At 39.6% G+C, this 22,508-nt stretch overlaps 1 protein-coding gene across 1 annotated transcript; it reads left to right on the forward strand.

The window, feature by feature from the left end:
- Positions 1-1,581: 1,581 nt before the first annotated feature.
- Positions 1,582-14,675, forward strand: SERPINB5 (serpin family B member 5). Its single transcript, XM_089518787.1, has 6 exons — positions 1,582-1,749; positions 3,536-3,673; positions 6,095-6,212; positions 10,264-10,406; positions 12,088-12,255; positions 14,280-14,675. The coding sequence occupies exons 1-6, from the start codon at positions 1,582-1,584 to the stop codon at positions 14,670-14,672; spliced, it is 1,128 nt and encodes a 375-aa protein (XP_089374913.1). The 3' UTR covers positions 14,673-14,675.
- The last annotated feature ends 7,833 nt before the right edge of the window (positions 14,676-22,508 follow it).

The following is a 22,508-nucleotide window of genomic DNA, read 5'->3' on the forward strand; positions in this document are numbered from 1 at the left end:
ATCACATGGGGAAAAATCAGCGTATTTAAAAGGCAATCACACAATCATGGTGAAGAAAATCACACAATCGTGGTGAAGATTTTCACACATATCACAATCAAAGAGGACTTATCCCAGGAAAAACCAGGAATGCTCCAGCAACAAACCATTCATGGGAAAATCCCATGAATGGTTTGTTGCTGGAGCATTTCTAGTTCTTGCCAGGATAAGTCCTCTTAGATCATGATATCGTTTGAAAATCTTCGCTGTGACCGTGCAGCTTTCCTGGGAAAATGCCTTTTTAATCCCCTGATTTTTCCCATGTGATAGTCTCCTTTGACAGAACTCCTTTACCTTTAACAATTGCATAAAATTCTTCCAGTTGTTCTGGGTCCTACTTTCCTATGCCCCCCATTGAATTTTGTGGTCTCATGGGGGGATAAGAATGGAATACAAGCAGGGGACTGACTTTTGCATATTAGCTTGAATTAATCAGCTGTTTCTTGGGCTGTTAACCAGCTATTTCAGAAATTAGAAAATCCTAGTCAAGAAAAAAGAAGATTAGGAATGGGTAGGGCAGCTATGAAAGAACTAGACAAAATCCTAAAGTATAAAGATAAACAGCTGGACACTAAAGTTGGACCTGTCCAAGCCATTGTATTCTCCATCACCATTTATGGATGTGAGAGCTGGACAGTGAAGATAAAAAGAAAACTTTAGGGCTATATGGGCCGGCACGCTCTGAGCCCTCTCCGTGCCACCCGGGCACCATCTTGGCGCACCCCTTTCCACATGGTGCCTGCCATGATGATGCACCCAAATGGCACTGCATGGAAGGGGTGTCATCATGGCGTGCCAGCACACCTATGGGATGCAAAAAAGCCCCTTTTCAAGGCTTCTTTTTACTCCTTCTGGAGGCCATGATGTGTGGTTGCCACAGCCTCCATCTGGGGCAAACAGGAGTGGTGTTTGGCGGCCCATCTGTAGAGGCCCTAACTCTTTTCAGCTGTGGTGCTGGAGAAGAGGACTGAGGATACTGTAGATGGCCAAAAAGTTAAAAAAATGGGGTCCTAGAACAGATCAAGCCTGAACTCTCCCTAGAAGCCAAGATTGCCGCGTTGACTATCATACGTCAGACACATCATGAAAAGGAATGGCTCATTAGAAAAGACAATGATGCTGGGGAAGGTGGAGGGCAGTAAAAAGAGAAGAAGACCCCATGCCAGATGGATAGACTCAGTCATGGAGACCGTGGGCCTGAGTCTACAGGACCTGAGCAGAGCAGTGGAGGATAGGAGGTCTTGGAGATGTCCCATGCACAGGGTCACCATGAGTCAAGATTGCCTCGAAGGCAGCTAACAATAACAACAAAATATTCCTATAATATTTTTCAGGGAGTAATAAACCTATTGAGTTTAGGGAGTTGTACTGTTGAATTGGCATGGCTGTCAGGCCTTAATCCAGTGCAGAGCATAGTGTGTTTTAGCTCATTGAAATCTATACAGTTAAGCATCCCAAAGTGTGTAATGAGAAAGTGGCAATTGTTGACATGATTGGTTGTCTGATGAACAAATTTGTCTGTTCTGTTTTAGAACTGCAGCAATGGATGCCGTACAGATCGCAAACACTGCTTTTGCAGTTGATGTATTCAAAAAGCTGGCTGAAAAGGACAAAACCACTAATATTATTTTTGCTCCACTTTGTACTTCAACCTCTCTGGCTCTTGCTTATAAAGCTGCCAAAGGTGACACAGCAGCCCAAATGAAACAGGTAGGTGTTGGCCTTTAGTTTAGACATCAGAGATATAAAAAGTCTGTGTTATCTACAGAAAATGATATTTTTGCCGCTGCTAAGTTGAATTTCTCGTCTTTACATATATGAAGTGACCGTGTCCCCCATATGCTTCCTAATGTCTTTGGGTCTATCAGGAATAGCCAACTGCCAGGGACTGGTGAGGACTGCACTGTCCCTTGATGTAACATGGAGGAGTGGTCCCTTTGGTACCATTCAACCATGCCCCTACATGTTTGGATTTTGAACAAACCTATTTTTAATTGACTTCTCCAAAACTAGTGGGCTGGGAAAAAATTTTCCCATGGTGGCAGTGGCAGTGGCTGTTTTAGGTCCAGGGGAGGTTTTTATTTAAACATGAAGTAAAGTATTTGCCTGGAAAACTTCAAAAAATTATTGAGAAACATTTTTGGGGCTGAATCAGAGTGGGGTGGATGTCCCATGGGTTTATGAAAAGAGTCCAGTGGAGCTGTATGTGATCTGTGGGGTGCATTATCCCCCCTCTCCCCAGTGTTCATTCAGTAACCAGGGATTGTTGGAAGAGTTTGACCTGGCTCAATAAGAAAGATTCTCAAGCTTATGTCAGGAAATATATGAGATGGACTAGATTGCCCTTGTGGTTCCTTCCAACTCTGTCATTCTAAGATTTTTTTCTCTGAAGATGCCAGCCACAGATGCTGCAAAACATCAGGAATAAACTCTTCCAGAACATGACCACATAGACCGAAAAGCTCACAAAAAACTATAGAAGGAAGGACTCCCTTTTACAGTGTGTAGGTAAATTATGGAATTCACTGCAACAACTGGTGTGGTGATGGCCATCAACCTGGATGGTTTTAACAGCAAAACGACAAACTCATGAGGGATATGGCTGTCAATGGTACCACAGGTTAAGTCTCCCTTATCCAGAAGTCTGAAATATGAAATATTCGAAAAAACCAAAACCTTTTTCATGGATGGCTACAATTGTGACAGCTTTGTTTTCTGATGGGTCAGTGCACACAAACTTTGTTTCATGCACAAAATTATTAAAAAATATTGTGTAAAATTACCTTCAGGTTATGTATATAAAATATACAGTTGGCCCGTCTTATACACTGATTTTTTAAACACGGATTCAAGCATACATGGTTTGAAAATGTTCCAAAAAAGTATAAATTTCAAATATCAAACCTTGATTTTCCATTTTTGTAAGGGACACCATTTTGCTATGTCATTATATTTAATGGGACTTGAGCATACACGGATTTTGTTATACACAGGAGATCTTGGAACCAAACCCCAGCGTATAAGAAGGGTCCACTGTATATATGAAAGTTAAACCAATGTTTGTGTTTGGACTTGTGTCCTATCTCAAAGATATCTCATTATGTATGTATATGTAAATACAACTATTCCAAACTAAAATAAATAAATTAAACAAAAATCCAAACTCCAAAATTCAAAATACTTTCGTTTCAGGTAAAGGAGACTCAATATGTAGTTTTAATGGCTATAAATCCCCTCCCGTGTCAGAGACAGGGAGCCTCCAAACACAACCTTCTGGGGAGCATGACTGTGGCATTCATGTCCTTTTTGTGAGCTTTCCAGCTTCTTAGACATTTGGTTCACCACAATGAGATCAGAATGGTAGATTAAATAGTGCTCTGATTTGGTCCACCAAGGGCTATTCTTACACTTATTTGGCCTGATTCTGTTGGTAGTTATGTACTTCCAGGGCTTTGTATAGATAACAAGGTTCAAGCTGAAACTTGTTTGTTAACAGGGTCTTCATTTAGAAAATGTCAAAGATGTTCCTTTTGGATTCCAAACGATTACAGCTGATGCTTCCAAACTTAGTACTTTTTATTCACTGAAAATGGTCAAGAGGCTCTATGCAGAAAAGTCCCTTAACCCAACTACGGTAAGCTACTAATTAATAATTCCTGTTTCTCTCTGGGTCATCTGGGTGACTATTGTGATCTAAATTTGGCCATTATTAATTACATGATATCAATTACTGTATTAAGTTTTTATTCACAATACATGTACTCTATTTAAGTAAATGCTATACTTTATTTTTTAAACATTAACTTACAATGTAATCTTTTTACAATTTTATTCCAAAGTTTGTTTTATGTTTTGCTTACAGACATTTGATCAGTGTTCCTATTTCATCTAAAATCCAAGTAAATATTAAAAAAAACCAACCCAACACACCTTCATGATGACCAAAAATGCCACTATCTTTGTGACATTTTATCTGATTCTAAAAAATTGATTGACCATTTGTGCATTTTGGTTCCATTGTCTTGTTGATAAGAAAAGTGTTGTATGAATCGGTAACTGAATTAAAAATCCAGCTATGCTATTGTATTTCATTTTAATTGTGATTTCCCCCCTTGATTTTAATGATGTTTTCTCGATATTTTTATGGAAATGTAATATAAAATTCAGGAGTTGTCACAAACTTTATTTTATTTTAATCTATTAGCATCTCTCTTTGATCTGTTGGATGCTTGCAAGCAGAATAGGAAGGGTTCCCCACCACCATTACCCAAGTCTTATATGTTTTCCCAACCCTGAAGAACAGGGCTGAATTGATACTATACAATTATACTGGTTATTAGTATGTAGGTGTAGCTCCTATCAAAAATGATTTATGACTTTTTGATGCCTGTCAAAGAATGATTTATGACCTGTCAAGAATGATTTATGACCTGTCAAAATGGATTGATTGATGTGTCCCTTCCCCAAAAATTCTAGGGCGGGACATCTGGGCCATGTGACCCCTCTAAGACCATGCCTCACCACTCCCCGACCAATGGGTGCTGTTTTTGGGCCTCACATGTTCCAAGCTGGCCAATCGTGCTAGATTTTCCATGTTTTCCAGTTGGTCCTTGAGGTCACACGACCCCTGACCAGTGGTTTGGTCCCCACAAGAATCACGTGGACCACACCAGCCAACCAGAAGGCTGGCTGAAGAGATATCTATCCCATTGCAAGAAGCTGCCATTTTATGTATGCCCAGACACATTCTGCGGATGCAACATGGAGGCCAGTTTGGAACATGTGCTTCAATAGAGGCCCAAAAACAGCACCCATTGGTCAGAGAGTGGTCTTACAGATTTCCAGATTATATATATTTCTATTTTATATTATAATATTTGGAATATTACATTACAATATTTAGAATGAAATGATTTATGACTTATTTATAATTTAAATAAATGGATACTTCATTAAGTTTTATGTGACAACATTGTTCATTACACTGAAAACCAGACAGTCTTATCTGTGCCCTCTTTCTTTTAGTTCTTTTTGGATGTCAGTGTTTCTCTAAAACTAGAAATGGCTTGCATAATGTTTCTTTAATTATGGACAAAATCCCTGGCCCACTAAAGTTAGAGCATAACCTATGTGTTTTAGATTAAGAATTGTATACCACATTTGATTTTAACTGATTTGATTTCAATTGACCATAGAAACTGTAAAATCAGGTTTATAAATGGACACAGTATCCTGAGAAACATGAGAATATTAATCTAATTATGATTTTAATGGAAACATGTTGTTCATGTCTGCCTTCAAGGCTTATCCAATTTATGGCAATCCTAAGGCAAACCTATCATAGGGCTTTCTGGGGCCGTGAGTGTGTAATTCACCCAAGGTCACCCAGTGGGTTTCCATGGCCAACTGGAAAATCTAATGCCCAATCCACTACACCATACTGGCTCTGTAATGGAAATTTAGGAAGATGAAATAACATATCATAAATATGCTGGTTCCTCCTCCTTCTGCTTTTTCTTCAAAATTGTTAATGAATTTCAAAATCTTTAATAAAATATTTTTAAAAGAAAGGTTATGTTATAAAGAGAGCCAGTGTTTATTTTTTTATTTATTATACCACTGGTGGATTTCTTATTTAGACTAGTTTCTCATGAGTGATTGAAAAATCTGCAGCTTATGCTAGAAGAAAAATAGCTATACAAATTTTCTTTAAGGTATCTACTTTTTTAAAAATAGAACCAATGCCATTGGTAGTTGATAAAATATAAGATTAGGGGCTCTTTCAAATTATGTAATTTTAGTACTATAGTTCTGTGATTTAGTACCACTTTAACATGGCAACAACTGTGGAATCCTGGGATTTGCAGTTTAGGGGGGGCATTAGAATTGTCAGCTAGAGGGCTCCTCCGATGCCTCCCTAAATTGCAAACCCCAAAGTTCTAGGATCCAGCCATGACAATTAAAGCGATAATTGTGTAATGTGGATGGGCCTTAAGAAAGTTACTTTAGCACAATTCCTCACAAGGGCTTAACTTGGGCTTATTTTATTTTTCAGGAGTTTCTCAGTTCTATCAAAAGACCCTTCCCATCAGAATTTGAACTGGCAGATTTTAAAGATAAATCAGAAGACACCAGGCTGCAAATCAACAAATCTGTTTCAGAACTGACTGATGGCAAGTGCATTCTTAGTCAAGCAATATGTTTAATGGCTTTGAACACTGAAGTGTTTGAATATAATTTGAGTTGTGTGGGTGTGTACTATCAAATACATGTGTGGAGTGTGTGCATTTTAACAGTCTATGCCATATATTAAAATAGAACTCTCAATTTTGCTTTGACCTTGATAGGCCCTGTGTTCCTTTCTCCATGACCCTATGATTTCTCAAGAGACAATAGTGTCTCAATCACTATTTCCACATCTATGCTATTCCATCCTATGGTGCCCATCCTGAGCCACTCTCCCACTGCTCCATTGCCACTCTTCCTCACACAGTCACACACCATGTCTTCTATCCTTATCACCATCTTCTGTCTGTTTTGATCCCACTGAATGTTGCAAGATTGATCCTTTCTTGTCTTGCCCATAATACAGGATCCTAGTTTGTCCTCATGCACACAACCTTGAAAAGACTTCAAAGGAAAAACATTCTCCATCATATGGCTGAACAAAAAATAGCTTAGGGTTTGCTAGAATAGTGCTACTCAAAGTGGTGGTTGCGTAACAGTACCAGTCTGTGAGTCAAGAACTGCTGGTCCATGACAAGTTTCCAGGAAAGAAAGAAACAGTTGTAATCAATGAGCATTTACAGGTACTGATCCCTGGTATATTGGTGTGTGTTAGGGAAGCAACACCCCCCCCCCCTTTAGATAGCCTGAGCAGCACTGTCCTAGATCACTGCAGTTGGTGAAATTATGGATACATTCTGGGAAAATATTATTGTTACCGTTTACATAATTTTACGGTATCCAAGGCCCGCCTGTGGTAGCAACATAGAAAGGGGTCTAGAGATAACATGGGCCACATCAATGGAGTAACGTGACCCCATTCATGCATGTAGCAATGCTTATTGCTATTTATTTAAGTTCTTTAAGATACAGAGACAAAATCTACTCTAGGGCTAATTAAAATCTGTCAACAAATATGGAAAACATAAGGAATGGCGCAGGGATTAGAAATGCTCAATATACATTCCAATCCCTGGGAAAGGGGACACCAGGGATTTCAGCAACCACAGGACCATTATTTTAGTGTCCCTTGCAAGCAAAGTGATGCTCAAAATTCTACAATAAAGACTTTTTCATATATGGACTGAGAAATGACAGTTGTTGAAATGAAGAGGCACTAGGGGTCGTATTGAAAAAATATGTTGAATATTGGCACTCACCAAAGAATTTCAGAAGAAAATCAGCCCATGTTTTATGGATTATAACAAAGCCTTTTATTGTGTAGATCATGAAAAACCTTAGATCACTCTTAAAGAAAAGGGTGTGCCACAACATTTGTTTGTCTTGAAGGATAGATAACTTGTACTCAGGACAAGAGGCTACCATCAAGATACAATATTTAGAAACAAAATGGTTTCCAACTGGCAAGGGGGTCAGGCAAGGCTTTATTTTATTACCATATTTTTTAACTTGTACACTGTAACTTGTATCATACATAAAGCAGGATTAGATTCAGTGGAACTGGAGGAAGAAGCATCAACAATTTAAGATCTGCAGTTAACACCATAATACTAGCAGAAAATAGCAAAGACTTGAAGCAATTATTAAAGAAAATAAAGGAAGAAAGTGCAAAGGGAGGTTTACATCTGATCACTAAGAAAACAAAAATAATGACCACAGATTATTTACATAACTTTAAAATAGGTGATGAAGACATTGAAATAGTTCAAGATTTTCCATACCTTGCTCAGTCATTAATCAGAATGGAGATTGCAATCAAGAAGTCAGAAGTAGAGAGATTATTACACACCGACAGGATAAGGACAGGATTCTTCCTCTGTCCTTATCCTGTCTTTAATTGCTATGCCAGTAAAGGCTTTCAGATCACATTGCTATTGTCCTGTCATTGAAGTGGCATTGCATCAATGCGAACTCCCATTAATGCAAAGTGCCGGGCTATGGCACTTCAATGATGAAACAATAACGGGATATGCATGACGTCGTTTGAAAGTCTTTTGTGCGATCATGGTCAATCACACTTTCTAGAAGGCGTAATGAAAGGATAAATGCAATGTCGTATGAAAATCTTCTCACAATCGCGCTATAAGAATGGGAAAAGTAAGGGGCAAGGATGTTTCATCCCATGTCTGATAATCTCCTAGGACTTGGAAGGGAAGGTTTAAAGGAACTAGACAAGATCCTGAAGTGTAAAGATACATCATTGAATAGTAAAGTTAGGATTGTTCATGCCATTGTATTTCCAATTTTGGTGTTTGGTCAGGAAAGGTGGACAGTGAAGAAAGCCAATAGGAAGAAAATCAACTCTTTGGAAATATAATGTACTGGCAAGAAATCTGTCATTGATGCCAATGGATGGTTTCCTCCCAGTACCAAAACCAGGTTTGGAGCGCTTAATGCAGATGGTGTTGCAATGGGGTGAAGAGTTTAAGCCCTCTCTCCCATTAGGCTCCTGCCCTATATCAGGAAACCCGCACCAACAATTTACAAGTAACAACCCTCAGATGAGGATGTGTGTCATGGGTCTGGAGAACTTTTGGCTCTTCAGACACTGTTGGACTGTGAATTTGGACTGCAGGGGATACCATTCCTAGACAATATAGTCAATGATGAGGGGAAATGGAAGCTGCAGTTCAAGAGCACCTGGAAGACCCCACATTGCTTACTACTGTATGTTTGAAATGTTGAGCATTTGTGTAAAATGTTCTTACAATTACAAACTAGAATGAGATATCTTTGGCATAAACAGCTTATTGCCTATTTTATGAGGGACAGATCAGGCAGACCCAGCAACATCTTGGACTGCCTGAAGGAAGAGGCCCCTCCCTCCTCAACTGTCATCTCGGCCTCAGAGGGAGCCATCAGGCAGACCAGCAACATTAGGGACGGCCTGAAGGATGAGACTTCTCCCTCCTTTAACTGTATTTTGTATTTTTTACGATTTTACTGTACACCGCTATGATCATCGCGGAATAGCGGTCTATAAATAAAACATATTATTATTATTATTATTATTATTATTATTATTATTTTGTGTATATAATTGTTCACATGTGACAAAGAAAACTATTGGGGACAGGTGTTAGAAGTATACCTTAAGAGAATGCTGAAGAGCCACCTGTCTCCAATTTATTTATTATTTAAACGTATGCCTCCCATTCCCACCCAAAAAAGAGGCTCAAACCAGTGGTATTCCTGCACTGGGTATCACCTGGTGTGGGGGGCAGGATATCTGGGGTGGGGCTTCCAGGAAGGCATATGCTCTTTTTCTCCCTGTGCTGCCCCCCCACGTGCGCTAGAGGGAATACTGCATAGGAGATGGAGTGCTTGGGGGTGGTGGAGTGCATGCAGGGACTAGATGGTGTGCATGGCTTCTGTTGATGGGGAAGGTACCCTGTCAAGTGCCCCATGATCCCAAGGGTGCCCACTCTGGGCAAGAAGGGGCCCTGTGTCTGGGTGCCCAATGGAGGCTCTTCAGGGTAAACAGGGTACCTTTCTTACAGTAGAGGGGCCCCCCAGGAAGTGGATCCCCCAGGAAGTGGATGAGGAGGGGAGGTCTCTTCAGTGCCTCTGCCCAGAAGATGCCCAGGAAGTGGTGTGTGTGTGTGTGTGTGTGTGTGCAGCCAGATCATCACTTTCTCTCTCTCTCTCTCTCGCCCACCTTGCCAGCCCCTCTTCCTCCTCCTCTTTTCCCTTGGAGGTCGGAGGGATGGCGTGGGTGTGTGTGTGACTGGGTGTCATCCCCCCTCCTGAGATGTCATCCTTCTCCTGGAGTGCCACCTGGTGCAGTCCACACTTTTTGCACCCCCCAGTGATGCTACTGGCTCCAAGTTACTTACTGGTGTCTGGAAGCAACATTAGATGAGTTCTCAGTAGAATTCCCAGAACTCGAGGCCTGGTGTCTTCTCCACACCTTAAGGTGAGGGAAAGAAATTTCAGGGCAAACTGGTTAGAAGTGTCAATGCTCATTGGCCAGTATCCTGAATCAGTGATTTTTGGGGGTATTTTTCTAATGAAATATTCTTGCTAATGGGTTTGCAGGTAAAATGGAGAACATTTTGATTGAGGGGAGTGTGAATGATCAGACAAAGATCCTCCTGATAAATGCCGCCTATTTTGTAACAAACTGGATGAAGAAATTTCCTGAGGACCAAACTAAGGAATGTCCTTTTAGAATAAGCAAGGTATGGAAAAGACCATTTCCTGCACAAAACTACTGTATAGTGAAATGTTAAACCAAAACATTTAACAGTACATGAAACAAAATTTGCTACAGCATGCAATTCTCTTATTCTTTTTTGAGCTTTTAAATCCAGCCTTCTTTACTTCTCTTCTGCTTCTGTGAAACTTAATACATTTCTTTGTGTGACTATAACCAAGCAAGTCCAATTTCTTTGTTCAGACAGCATTGCATTACTTAAAGTTCTTTATAAAGGGTTTCAGTCCAGTTCTTTGTATGCGTTCACCAAAATATTATTTTAAATGATGTGTGTGTGTGGTTTATGGCAAGCCCCACTTTTATAGCCTACGAAGTCTCCCATCTGTAGCCAAAAGTCTGTCTGGGAGAATTATATTTAGCTCAATTTATTGGGTTGGCTACAAGGACCCTTGAGATCGTTTCCCTTATGTCTACCAAGAGAAAAGGGTACCAAGGAATATTGCAGAGGCAGAATTCTCTGAACAAAGTGTTTATTTGATTAAGGGAAAAAAATCACACAACAATCCACATTCACTCACATGTACATGCCAGAGATCAGAAGAGATCAGAAGTTAGCTTGGAATAGCTTGAGGCTGAACTAATGGCTATACTTACACAAGACGAGGATTGATTCTGGATCCAATTGTAAGGGGGATGGCATTGGATATGGCCATTTGGTGAGCGGAGGGAGAACAGATGTACCGGGACCAGTCAGAGTTCACAGTGACAGGGTGTCCCCATGCCTTTCAACTAGCCCACTGATGGAGAATTTTGGGGATCTTTTATAGGCAAAAACTAGCCTAAATGCAAAGGTGTTTGTCCTACATCAAAGGAAATCAAATCTGCATTGTAAAGGATTGCTTGGTCTGACAATGTCTGGGTTGAGAATTAAGTTGTAAATCAGCCTTATCGGGCTTGTCCAACAAAACATCCTGCCTCAATTGCCTGTCTTCCTGACTTCAGAGGTGTTAAAATTTCTCATTTGCAACTCTCAAACTATTCTGTTTGATGTGCAAATAGGGTAGTATGCTTCCACGCTTTGGGGATCATGGCTGCCCAGAGTTCAGCATCTGTTTGGGGCCATAGGGAAAGCGTACTCACCAAAGTTCAGAAGATTTCAGCTTAGTGTAACACACCAGTCCTCGAAAAGTTTTCCCCAATTTGCCCCCCACCCCAATTTTTGGCAGTTTTCAACCAGATACACAAAAACACACACCACACCTGCAACTAGAAAACCCCACCATACCTCAGTTTTCAGCATATATTGGCTCGGATGGTGACTGGAAGTGATGTTACATCACTTCTAGTTACAATTTTAGAATGGTATACAGCTACAAACAGAGGTTTTGGGGAACATTGGTGAGTGGGTGTCATCCGTGGGGCAGTGGGAGTGGGGAAACAGCACTGACTCCCATGCAATTGCCCAGTCCTGCTTTAAATGTATCTTATACAGATACATTCACAAATCTTATCACATTTACATGTGTCTGCAGAATAGCTTAACAGTTTAGCTGGGGGTAAGCTTTACCTGAAAAACTTGTCTGTGCATTTCTTTCTTGAGGCACTCTTCTGATACATGAAGGTAATTTTTTATATCCTCTCCAGGAATCCTTAACCGCAACTAATAGTCAAGCAAATGCTTTTTCATTTATGTTCATGCTTAACAGACTGAAACCAAACCAGTGCAGATGATGAACCTGGAAGCGACGTTTTGTCTAGGCTACATAAATGATCTAAAGACCAAGATTCTGGAACTCCCCTGCCATAACAAGCACATGAGCATGCTCATCTTGCTGCCAAAAGATATTGAGGATGATACCACTGGATTAGAACAGGTACAAAGCCCATTTAAAAGCTGTCTTTGTGTGGTGAAACATCTTCATGTTGACCATTCTTACCTTTGAATACTTCACAGTTGTTTAGAAGAGAATGAGGAATGTATTCTTTTGGTGTTGGGGTCATATTCTCAGAGTTATTGCATCTGCCAAACGTGTATGGCCAAACAAAAGAACATCCACTATTAACCTCATGATGTTGCATCAGTATGGTTGATGATAATCATCCACACAAAATGTTAATATAGTTATGTTCACATGGATACACAGGGCATGAACACAGTAATGCTTGCATAAATTATGACCTAGCGGGCCACATGAACTTTCATGCTAGGAAGAAAGGTACACCCTGTTACACTGCTAAACCATATCCTCTTCAAAGTTATCAGATTATTTAAAAATTCATTTCTCTTGGATGACACGTGACTCTTCTACAACCCCATTAGGCCACTATGGTCTAATAGGAAGAAGTTTCAGAGACTTGGGACATACGTGGGTGAAAATATTTCCAGTGCATTGCTCAATTGGTCCAGTGGGATCATGTGATAGGAGGGTCATTTTCCATTCCATTCAGATGTGTCTCAAGCTATAAATCTCAATTGGCTCATTGCAATATAATGAGTTTCCAGTGGCCCCATGATATACCTGGGCCAATATGGAGAGCCCTGGTGGTGCAGTGGTTAAATGCTGGTACTGCAGCCACAAGGTTATGAGTTTGATCCCAGGCAGGGCTCCAAGGTCCACTCAGCTTTCTATCCTTTCATAGATTGGTAAAATGAGTACCCAAATTGTTGGGGGCAATTAGCTTAAGGATTGTAAACTGCTTAGAGAGTGCTGAGTGCACTGATAAGTGGTATAGAAATGAATATGCTATTGCTATTGCTGTAGGCCATTGCTGTTCGCCACATTCATCATAATGCCTATATATATATATATATATATATATATATATATATATATATCCATAGTAGCATAAAGAGTGCTTGGAGGGGTTTTATCACTTGGGTTCAGTTATTCTTTCCGTGAGGCAGAACATTCAAGAAGGTTAAACTCTAGTGACTTCGGTTATAAACCACCTCTAATGTTGGAAGGAGACATATTTTAGCAATTTGCAAGGAGATGCACAGTTCCTTACTACTAACCTCACACAATCTATCTATTGTGGTTTGCCAGCTCCTTCAAAACTCTACTTTTTGCAGTCCCTAGTTGTAAAATGAGGCTTGCAGAGACTTGTACACATAATTCATACATTCCATCCAGCTTGGCAAATCAAAAACTGTACAGATCTACCATAGATCAATTATCAGTATAGCTCTATGTAACAAAGTGTGCATTTGAGATATAAGGCAGTTCCAGCTGGTGGGCAGCATTGCCAATTGGAGCTTTGTTACTTGTATAAGCACTTACTGTAGCTTTATGGTACACTGCTGTAACAATGTGTAGTATTTGTAAGAATGAGAGAGAATTTCATTTCAGTTTGTTTTTGATACGTATTTGGCAACAGTTGCAATGGCTTCCCATTTATATAGGAAATAATGCATGTGTGTGTGTGAAACTGAATGTTTATTCAAGTCCAGGGCTTTGAATACTTGAAAGTCTGGGTTTGCATCATTACATATTCAACTGTGTTTGTGGTACTGAATTATAATTTCCATCTCTTTTTTCTTCTTATCTTTGTCAAAGATATAAAACATGGTCCTGACCATGGTAGAAATAGCTGAACCCGCTGAATTTGGCAACTGCAAATTTCATTTCAGTTCATGCTTGAAGAATTTCCAGCCTTTTGCAATTTTTTTCAAATATGGGATGGAAACAAATATGTTTTTTTTTTTTTGCATGACAGAAATATTTAAATATTTCCTCATTCTTACTGTATTAGACCCATGCTTCTGCTTTGACTAGTACTGTTTTAGAAGAGCTCCATTGTGATGGATTGTATTGTCTAAATCCCTAAATGAGCAGAAAGTGAAAGACAGTGAGCACAGATATCGATTTTCACCTGTTCTCTTCTTTTCTGTCTTCAGCTTGAGAAGGAGCTCAGCCCTGAGAAGCTGCTACAGTGGACCAATCCAAGTATGATGGCAAATGCCAAAGTGAACGTGTTTCTTCCCAAATTCAAAGTGGAAGGGGAATATGATTTCAAACCTATTTTAGAAAGCCTTGGCATGACTAACATGTTTGATGAAAGTGCATCAGATTTCTCTGAAATGTCAGAGACCAAAGGGGTCACCTTGTCCCAGGTCATTCACAAAGTCTCCCTGGAAGTCGTTGAAGACGGGACAGAGTCCCGAGATGTACCAGGATACCGGATCCTGCAACACAAAGATGAATTTAAAGCTGACCATCCATTTCTTTTCTTCTTCAAGCACAACAAAACCCGCAGTATTGTTTTTGCTGGCAGATTCTGTTCTCCATAAACAGAAATGTTTCATTAAGAAAAAGCTGGTTTATAGGTCTCTTACTATCATTTTTCTGTAAAACTTGAAAACCTGGGTATGAACACCAAAAGATAATTTAAACTGTTTCATATGTCAAGCAGGTTGTACATTGTATTTTTTATGTGATGTAATCCTTCAAAATAGAGTTGATCATACTCTCCATAAGCAGCATTAAACTGTCCATAATTTTATCTTACAATATCCAGAATAGTGTAGTTGATTTTTTCTTCATCCAGGGTAACTATGAACTTTATTTTTTGCATAGTGCATGGCTCACAACAATCTCCTCAGATAGTAAAGCACTAGGGAGCTAAAACTAATTTGGAAAAGTAATTCTGGGGGCCACAAGGTGTAGAATTGCACATTCAGAATTTCTCTAGCCATATTGACTGGGAGATTATTGAACCCATAGTCCATGAAATTTATTTCTCCAAGTTCCAGAGCTAAAACACCAGTATTTTAGTGGAATAATGGCAATCTTACATTTTCCTAGCCTTTCTTAGGCCTGAAACAGACCAGCCTAAAAAACCCAGCTTCCAGCTGGCTTGGGACGTTGTGTGTGGATGACGCACGCCCCCAAACTGCCCAAAAGGTGCTTGGCTGCCCATAAGTCGACCAGCTTCTGGGTACACTGGTGGTGCAGTGTTTAGATGCATCATTCCCGTGCTGAGAAGCCGTCTGGGGCTGCAGCAGGGCCAGAAAAAATGGCTTTTTGCTGGCCGAAAAGGAGAGGCTCTTTGCCACTCGTTTTTGGGGCAGCTTCAAGGTGGATTGGGGTTGCAGTGTGCAGTTGCCATGGTCCCAATCCACCTTCAGAAGGGGTAGTCTGTTTCACCCCTTAGATACTGCAGAAAAGTGCCTTTGTTAAATATTGTTTATTTTTTTAATTATTATTTTTACATTTAAAAGTCATACATTGTAAAAGATAAGTAGAGAAATCTGGATGATATTGATTTAAAGAATAATGCTAATGAAAAAAAATGTTGGTATATAGATTCATTGAAGTACAAACATGCACAGTTTAGCACTTCCCATAGTTTCTCATTAAATGAGAGCAATTAGAGTTTGAACCATTGAACCTTTCTATTAATTTAAATGTAGATATCCATTGTCTGTTACATATTGAATATTTAGCTTAATGCTTACACTAATGACATTCCCATAAAATTAAACAGTCATTAAAGTTATCTATTATGGAATTAATATGTGTTCTCTTGTTTGTTTTTGTTTTAGTAGATTCTTTTTATCCTTAAATATTCTTCAATCCAATAATACACTTACACCAAAAGTAAACAATAAGCAATCAGAAAATATAGGATTAGTAAGTTAACTTTCCCTCTGGAGTTAGTATTAACTATATTTTCAGTGTTGCTTTGACATTTCCACTGATTTAACCTTTTTTATCTGTCATAATTTTTCAAAAGGAAGCCATTCATTTTCTGTTTTGTTTATTAACCTACTGTAAATTAAGAAAGTCATGATGTCCAATTCCCTCATATCCACGACCTTCTTCTTCCATTCATCTATTGTTGGCACTTATTCCAGTTTCCATTTTTTTGCTACTGTTAATCTAGCAACCATTACTATATCAAAAGGATTTTTCATACTCTTTTTTACGTATTGAAGTCATGTTGCGTAGATAAAGCTCTGGTGAGAGTGGGAACTGAATTTTTAATTTGGCTTGTATTGTCATATGAACATTAGCCCTGATTTTTTTTAATACCACCACATGTGGTAGAATGTCCCAGATTTTTTCTGACATTTCCAACATCGTTCTTTCCCTGTCCTTTGGATTTTGCTTAATCTGACTGGGGAGAGGTACCATCTATTGGCCGTTAAATACCGTTTAACAAAGAGATTAGCTGGGACTGTTAGATTTTATCTGGGGGATTATGCAATTTATAGTCCCCAAAGAGAATATTTCTATGCTTCGGAGCTGAAGCACCAATATATCACTTGAATAATAATGATCTCACAGCCCCTTATTAGATATTGTCAGAAAAAATATATATAAAATATAAAGCCTGTAATCAATGTGGGATTATTCAGGTGAAATATTCAGATGAAATATGATAGCACTGTACAGCATTTTCAGTTTTCTTTTGTTTTGTATAATGCTTTCCTATAGCTTGTGTTCGATAATTTGCCTATCTTGAGGCATTCCAAATAAAGCACCACAAAAAACAGAGCAGTTTTTTCTCTCATTACTGAAAATAAAAGGATCTGTGTAGGAGTATGGTGTTGATAACTTGTTCACTCTAGAAAGAAGAGTTATCTCAGTTTTAAAAAAGGGAGGACAAAAGAGTCACAGCTCTGCAAAAAATGATAATGTATTAATGTGAATGGCTGAGTACAAACTGAGAAATAATGAATATATTTTAAATGGAAATACAAGTCTTTACCAGATGGGTAAGAGACAAGATGCAGATTAGGGCAGCAGGTCTGTCCAGGTCTTTGTCAGAAAGTTCAATCTTTGTACCAGTGAGAGAAGGTAAAACCTGTTGTTTGCTCTGCATGTTTGGCCAACATAATTTAAATGTGATGAGGATTAGGACTGGATAAAGGCGGTCCTGAAGTCCTGAGGTTTTTCTGTTGATGGAACTGCTCTACCAGTAGAAGCAGGATGGGGTAGGATCACTTGCATTTCTTCTCCACATGCTTTCAAAACATTCTTCAGAGGGTTGGACGACCCACTGGAAAAGGTTTTCCAACAGCACAGAGGACAGAGGAGGTTTGCCCATGCCTACTTCTGAGGCTGAGAGAGTGTGATTTGCCCAAGGTCCCCCAGTGGGCCCTGAAGAAGAGCAACCCCTGGAACGTAAGAAGCCATAATGTCCTCCATTTTGAGCCAGGGTGACTAGCCGATCTCCTTTTTCCAGAACATGTCCTGGATTTCATCCTTCTGTCCAAAAGGAATTTCAAAAGGTCCTCTCTTTTGAACATGACTAAGAAGCATTAATTTAGATTTATATGAGTGTTTTTAGCTTCTATTTTGTCATATCCCACATTTTTTAAAGCCATCCATGGGTTTTTTTGGCAATATTTCCTCAGAGGAGGTTTGCCATTGCCTTCTTCTGAGGCTGTGAGAGTGTGACTTGTCCAAGATCTCCCAGTGGGTTTCATGGCAACCCTATCATGTGGTTTCCTTGGCAAGGTTTCTTCAGAGTAGCTTTTGCCATTGCCTTCTTCCCCGGAGGCCTAGAGAACGTGACCTGCCCAAGGCTACCCAGGGTTGTGGTTGCTGTGTGCCTTCAAGCCCTTTCTGATTTAGTGCAATCCTATTCTGGGATTTCCTTGGCAAGATTTGTTCAGAGGGGATTTTGCCATTGCCATAATTTGAGGCTGAAAGCATATGACTTGCCCAAGGTCACCTAGTGGGTTTGCTGGCCGAGCTGGGAATCGAACCCAGGTCTCCAGAGTCATAGTCCAACACTCAAACCATTAAACCATGCTGGTTCTCACTTTATTATGTACTCAGTTATATTTTCCTGATGAACGTTAAAATGGCTTGTTAGCTTGCAATATACAGTCTGCCCTTGCTTTATGTGGGGGATCCATTACAGACCCCCCCCCCCCATGTAAGGAAAAAAGCGCGTATGCTCGAGCCCTATTAGATATAATGGGGCTTGTGCTCACTGCGTGGCTATGGGCACATGTGCCATTCTCCCAATCCCCTGGCGGCTTCCTCATAAGCTGGAAGCCACCTATAACGAGCCCACGTTATGGAGCGGGCTCACTGTACTTATAGAACTGGACAAGTCACAGACTTAAAAATCGTACAGTTGGCCCTTCTTATAGACAGATTTTTTAATACACGGATTCAAGCATCCACGGTTTGAAAATGTTCAAAAAAAGTATATATTTCAAATATCAAACCTTGATTTTCCATTTTTTACAAAGGACACAATTTTTCTATGTCATATATGTCATATAATGGGACTTGAGCATACACGGATTTTGTTATCCACGGGAGATCTTGGAACCAAACCCTAGAGTATAACAAGGATCCACTGTAGTTTACTAGACACAAATCCTTGACTGAATCTATGCTTAAATTATTCCTTTCATTTGTGCATTGTGCTGAAATTAATTGAAAAAACCCATTCAACATTTGCATTGTATCCTCAAGCAGCCCACTGCCTAACACGGTTGCTGTCCTTCCCTCTCAGAAACAAACACACCCTGAGCTCTGCGTGCGAGGCTTATGTGCTGGTGCTGTGGCTGCTGCTCCAAGGAAAATAGGAGCTGCCCAGGAGGGATTCCAAAAGGTCCCCCATTCAGAGCATGGCTGAGAAGCATGGATTTATATCTACATAGGTGTTTTTAGCTCAGGGTGACCCGACTTAGTCTTCCTCCTTTTCAGGACCTGTCCTCTATTTCAACCTCCTGTCCAAAAGGGATTCTAAAAGGTCCTCCATTTTGGGCAGGGCTCAGAGGGATGGATTTAATATTTATATGAGTGGCTGTTTTGTTTTGTTTTTGTTTAGAACTTTTATTTGGTCAAGTCCTCAATTTTTTCCTTGTGTGTCTCCCCCCTAGAAATCCCATCCCTGGGAGCCCCACCCTCAGCACCTGGTGACACCCAGTGCTGGAACGCCACTGAGTTTAGGCACTCGGTCTTTAAAAGGTTCACCATCATTGGCTTATAGTATTGCCAGACAACATGTCCAATGTTACACAGCAGTTGTTTTAGATAGTTTCAAGGTGATCTACAGATACATATTTCATATTAAATGATAATGCAGCATCTGCTATGACTTGCATGTTTGAATGAGTTGCAGCTGATCAGTGTCTACAGACAGACCTTTGCTATCATGTAGTTTCAACTCAAATGCAACATAGATTTTTGTGAGTTTTTTGGGCTATGTGGCCATGTTCTAGCAGAGTTTCTTCCTGACGTTTTGCCAGCATCTGTGGCTGGCATCTTGAAGATGCCAGCCACAGATGCTGGCAAAACGTCAGGAAGAAACTCTGCTAGAACATGGCCACATAGCCCGAAAAACCCACAAAAAACTATGGATACCGGCCATGAAAGCCTTTGATTTCACATCAAATGCAACAGTTTTTCAGTTGGGTTCATTCACATGTTTAGGTGCAAGTCTCCCAAGAAAGAGAAATCAGATGAGGCAAGTATAATCTACATCAGTGAAAAAAGAGGGTTGAATGTACACATAAGATCTATATATGTTTTCTGCTTTTTCAGTTCAAAGAGTTGGTTCACATATGACTGAGCTGTTACATTGTTCCATATGATCATAGAAATGCATTCTGATAATCTCATATGCAGCTGTGAATCATCTTACAGGTAATAAAGTACATGCATCCATAAACTACAGCATAGAAAGGCAAGTCTGTGCTTTTGCTTTCCTGTTTACCTGGTTTAAAGAGTAGAGTTTGTCTTTTAAAGATTGCAGCATCTCACTTAATCTTGGGACAATCTTACAATACTCCACATGTTAGGGCCTGGTTGGTATCTATGGGGATATTGCAAATCAACATCCACCCACACTAAAAGAAGAAGGAAATGTTATTTGTAATTCAGTAGGTAGCATTATGGAAAAGGGCAGGCAGGAAAACTACATGTCTAGAGCTTTGTCTGCTGGAAACTGGCTACCCTGACTCCTCTGTTTGTGTTATGATATCTGACAACTTTCATACAGAAATAAAAAACAACTGAGATGCGCACAAAATTCCATTTGCAGGATACAGGAGCCATCAGAGGATTCCAGAAGAATTCATGAACAGGTATTTCTACTTAGTTAGTTCTCTTATGATGTTGTGCTGTTTAGAATTATTAAAGAAAGCAAGATTGTTTCCCCTCCCTGAGAAATATTCATACACATGTATTTACTTTTATACCTGACATTCCGGGGGGGGGGGGGGGGGCAGGGACCAGGGAATTTAAAAAAAAAATTCAAGCTGTGGATGCTTGGATCCATGGATAAAGAATCCATGGACATAGAGGCCACCTGTAATAGGAAATATGAGAAAAAGTGTGTCTGTTGCAGAGATACCAGATGGGATGGTGCTAAACTGGTCCCTGTTAGTTAAGTGAAGCCTCACTCTGCTTCCTGTTTAGCCATAAAGCATTAGGCAAACCAAGAAAAGTCTATTCACATGATACAGTTATAGCAGTTTGATTCCACTATAACTTCATCCCACTGAATCCTGGGAAGTACTTAGAATTTGCTGCTACTGAGCTCTAGTGTTGTAGCTCGTGGGAATATACATGAGTTCCCCAATGGAGAATTCTAAATTCTTCACTAGATGGCAACTCCCACTATTCTATATGACACAGCCGTGGTACTAATGTAACTGTGGGGTATAGATACACCCTAGTCCAAGGGTGAGAATAATGCAGCCTTCCAGATGTTGTTGGATATAGTATATCTAGTAGCAGAACCAATGGTGAGTAATGCTGGCATGTGCAGTCCAACATCACCTGGAAGGCAGTATGATTTCCATCCCTGCTCTAGTTCTTGGAGTTATCTACCCCACAGGGTTGTTGAGAGGATGAATGACTTGCCATTACCAGTCTGGTATGCATTTTACAAGGGATGTTGCTTGCATTTATTCTGACTCTAGAGGCTATCAGCGAAACAGTTCCTGAAGTGGTGTCCAAAGCAGCATTTGAACTGATTCTGTGGAATCAGTTCTATTGTGGTCTGATAATATGCACAATATAATAAAATGATAATAAGTGTTTGGAGATGTCTGGCTTGAATCTGTATTCTTGATCCTTTCCCATCTTGAGTGTATTGACCAGGTAGGCCCCAAAGTTTTTTAATACCTTAATGAGAGAAGGGGTCAGCCTAGGTGCCTTGAAGCAGGTAGTTGCAAGAATATTGCGGAAGAAAGTACCTCTAGACCTGCAGAATTCTAGAAATAGTCACCTTTTGGTAAGATGCTTGAAAAGATTATGGTGGTGATCCAACTCAATGTAATAGTGGATTAAAGAGCTTAGCTAGATCTGAGGGAACAAAGCAGTCCAGAGATTTTCCCCTTCCGCCCCGACTTAATGAACAGTTATACATTGCTCCCCATTTTTCTTGTAGATGTAACTGAGTTTTTATACACACCATATGTGATTTTTGGAAGTTCATTCTGATACATGCATTACTGACAAATTGTTTTCAGACTTCTCATAATCTAGACAATGATGAATCTGGGTTAGTAAGGAAGAGCAGAATATCATTAGGATGCATATTAAATTTATGTTCTATTTTATTAATTTCAATTCCTTTAATGTAGGGATCTGATCTTTTGGGATAAAAGTTCGCTTACAAATACAAATAAAAGGGGAGAGAGGGGGCATCCTTGTCTCATTTCGAACTGCAAATTAAAGAGATGTATTGTCTTTTATTAACATATACAGTAGCTTGAGAATTTTGAGAAAGATTTTTAATCATGTTGAGAAAAGAGTGGCCAGAACTCATATTACCTAAAATATTGAACACATAATTCTATTCCACACTATCAAATGCCTTTAAAGCATCTAAAGATAGTAAAAGTAAAGGTGATTTATGTTGGGAGCTATGATAGATGAAGTTGACTGTTGTTCTTACAGAATTGGCCAATTTTCTGGTTGGCATAACACCTGATAGATCTGAATCAATATAAATCAATATGAATGTATTGATCTTTGACGCAAATATACTGGTCAAAACTCTAGCATCTTGATTAAAGAGTGAAATAGGGCAGAAATCATGAACAGATAGTATCTCTGCTGACGTTTTAGGGATGGGTATAATTCTAGTCATTATCTAACTCATTGGAGGGGGGGAGTTGTCCTTTCAGTGTGTTGTTAAATACTTG

This window comes from Sceloporus occidentalis, unplaced genomic scaffold, assembly GCF_023333645.1.
Source record: "Sceloporus occidentalis isolate IW3139 unplaced genomic scaffold, rSceOcc1.0.p SCAF_3, whole genome shotgun sequence".
Classification (NCBI taxonomy): domain Eukaryota; kingdom Metazoa; phylum Chordata; class Lepidosauria; order Squamata; family Phrynosomatidae; genus Sceloporus; species Sceloporus occidentalis.

Coding starts and splice junctions, on each gene's coding strand:
- SERPINB5 (XM_089518787.1), top strand. CDS start 1,582: ATGGATGCCGTACAGATCGCAAACACTGCTTTTGCAGTTGATGTATTC. Junction 10,407..12,087: donor GTCCTTTTAGAATAAGCAAG/GTATGGAAAAGA, acceptor CATGCTTAACAG/ACTGAAACCAAACCAGTGCA. Junction 12,256..14,279: donor ATACCACTGGATTAGAACAG/GTACAAAGCCCA, acceptor TTCTGTCTTCAG/CTTGAGAAGGAGCTCAGCCC.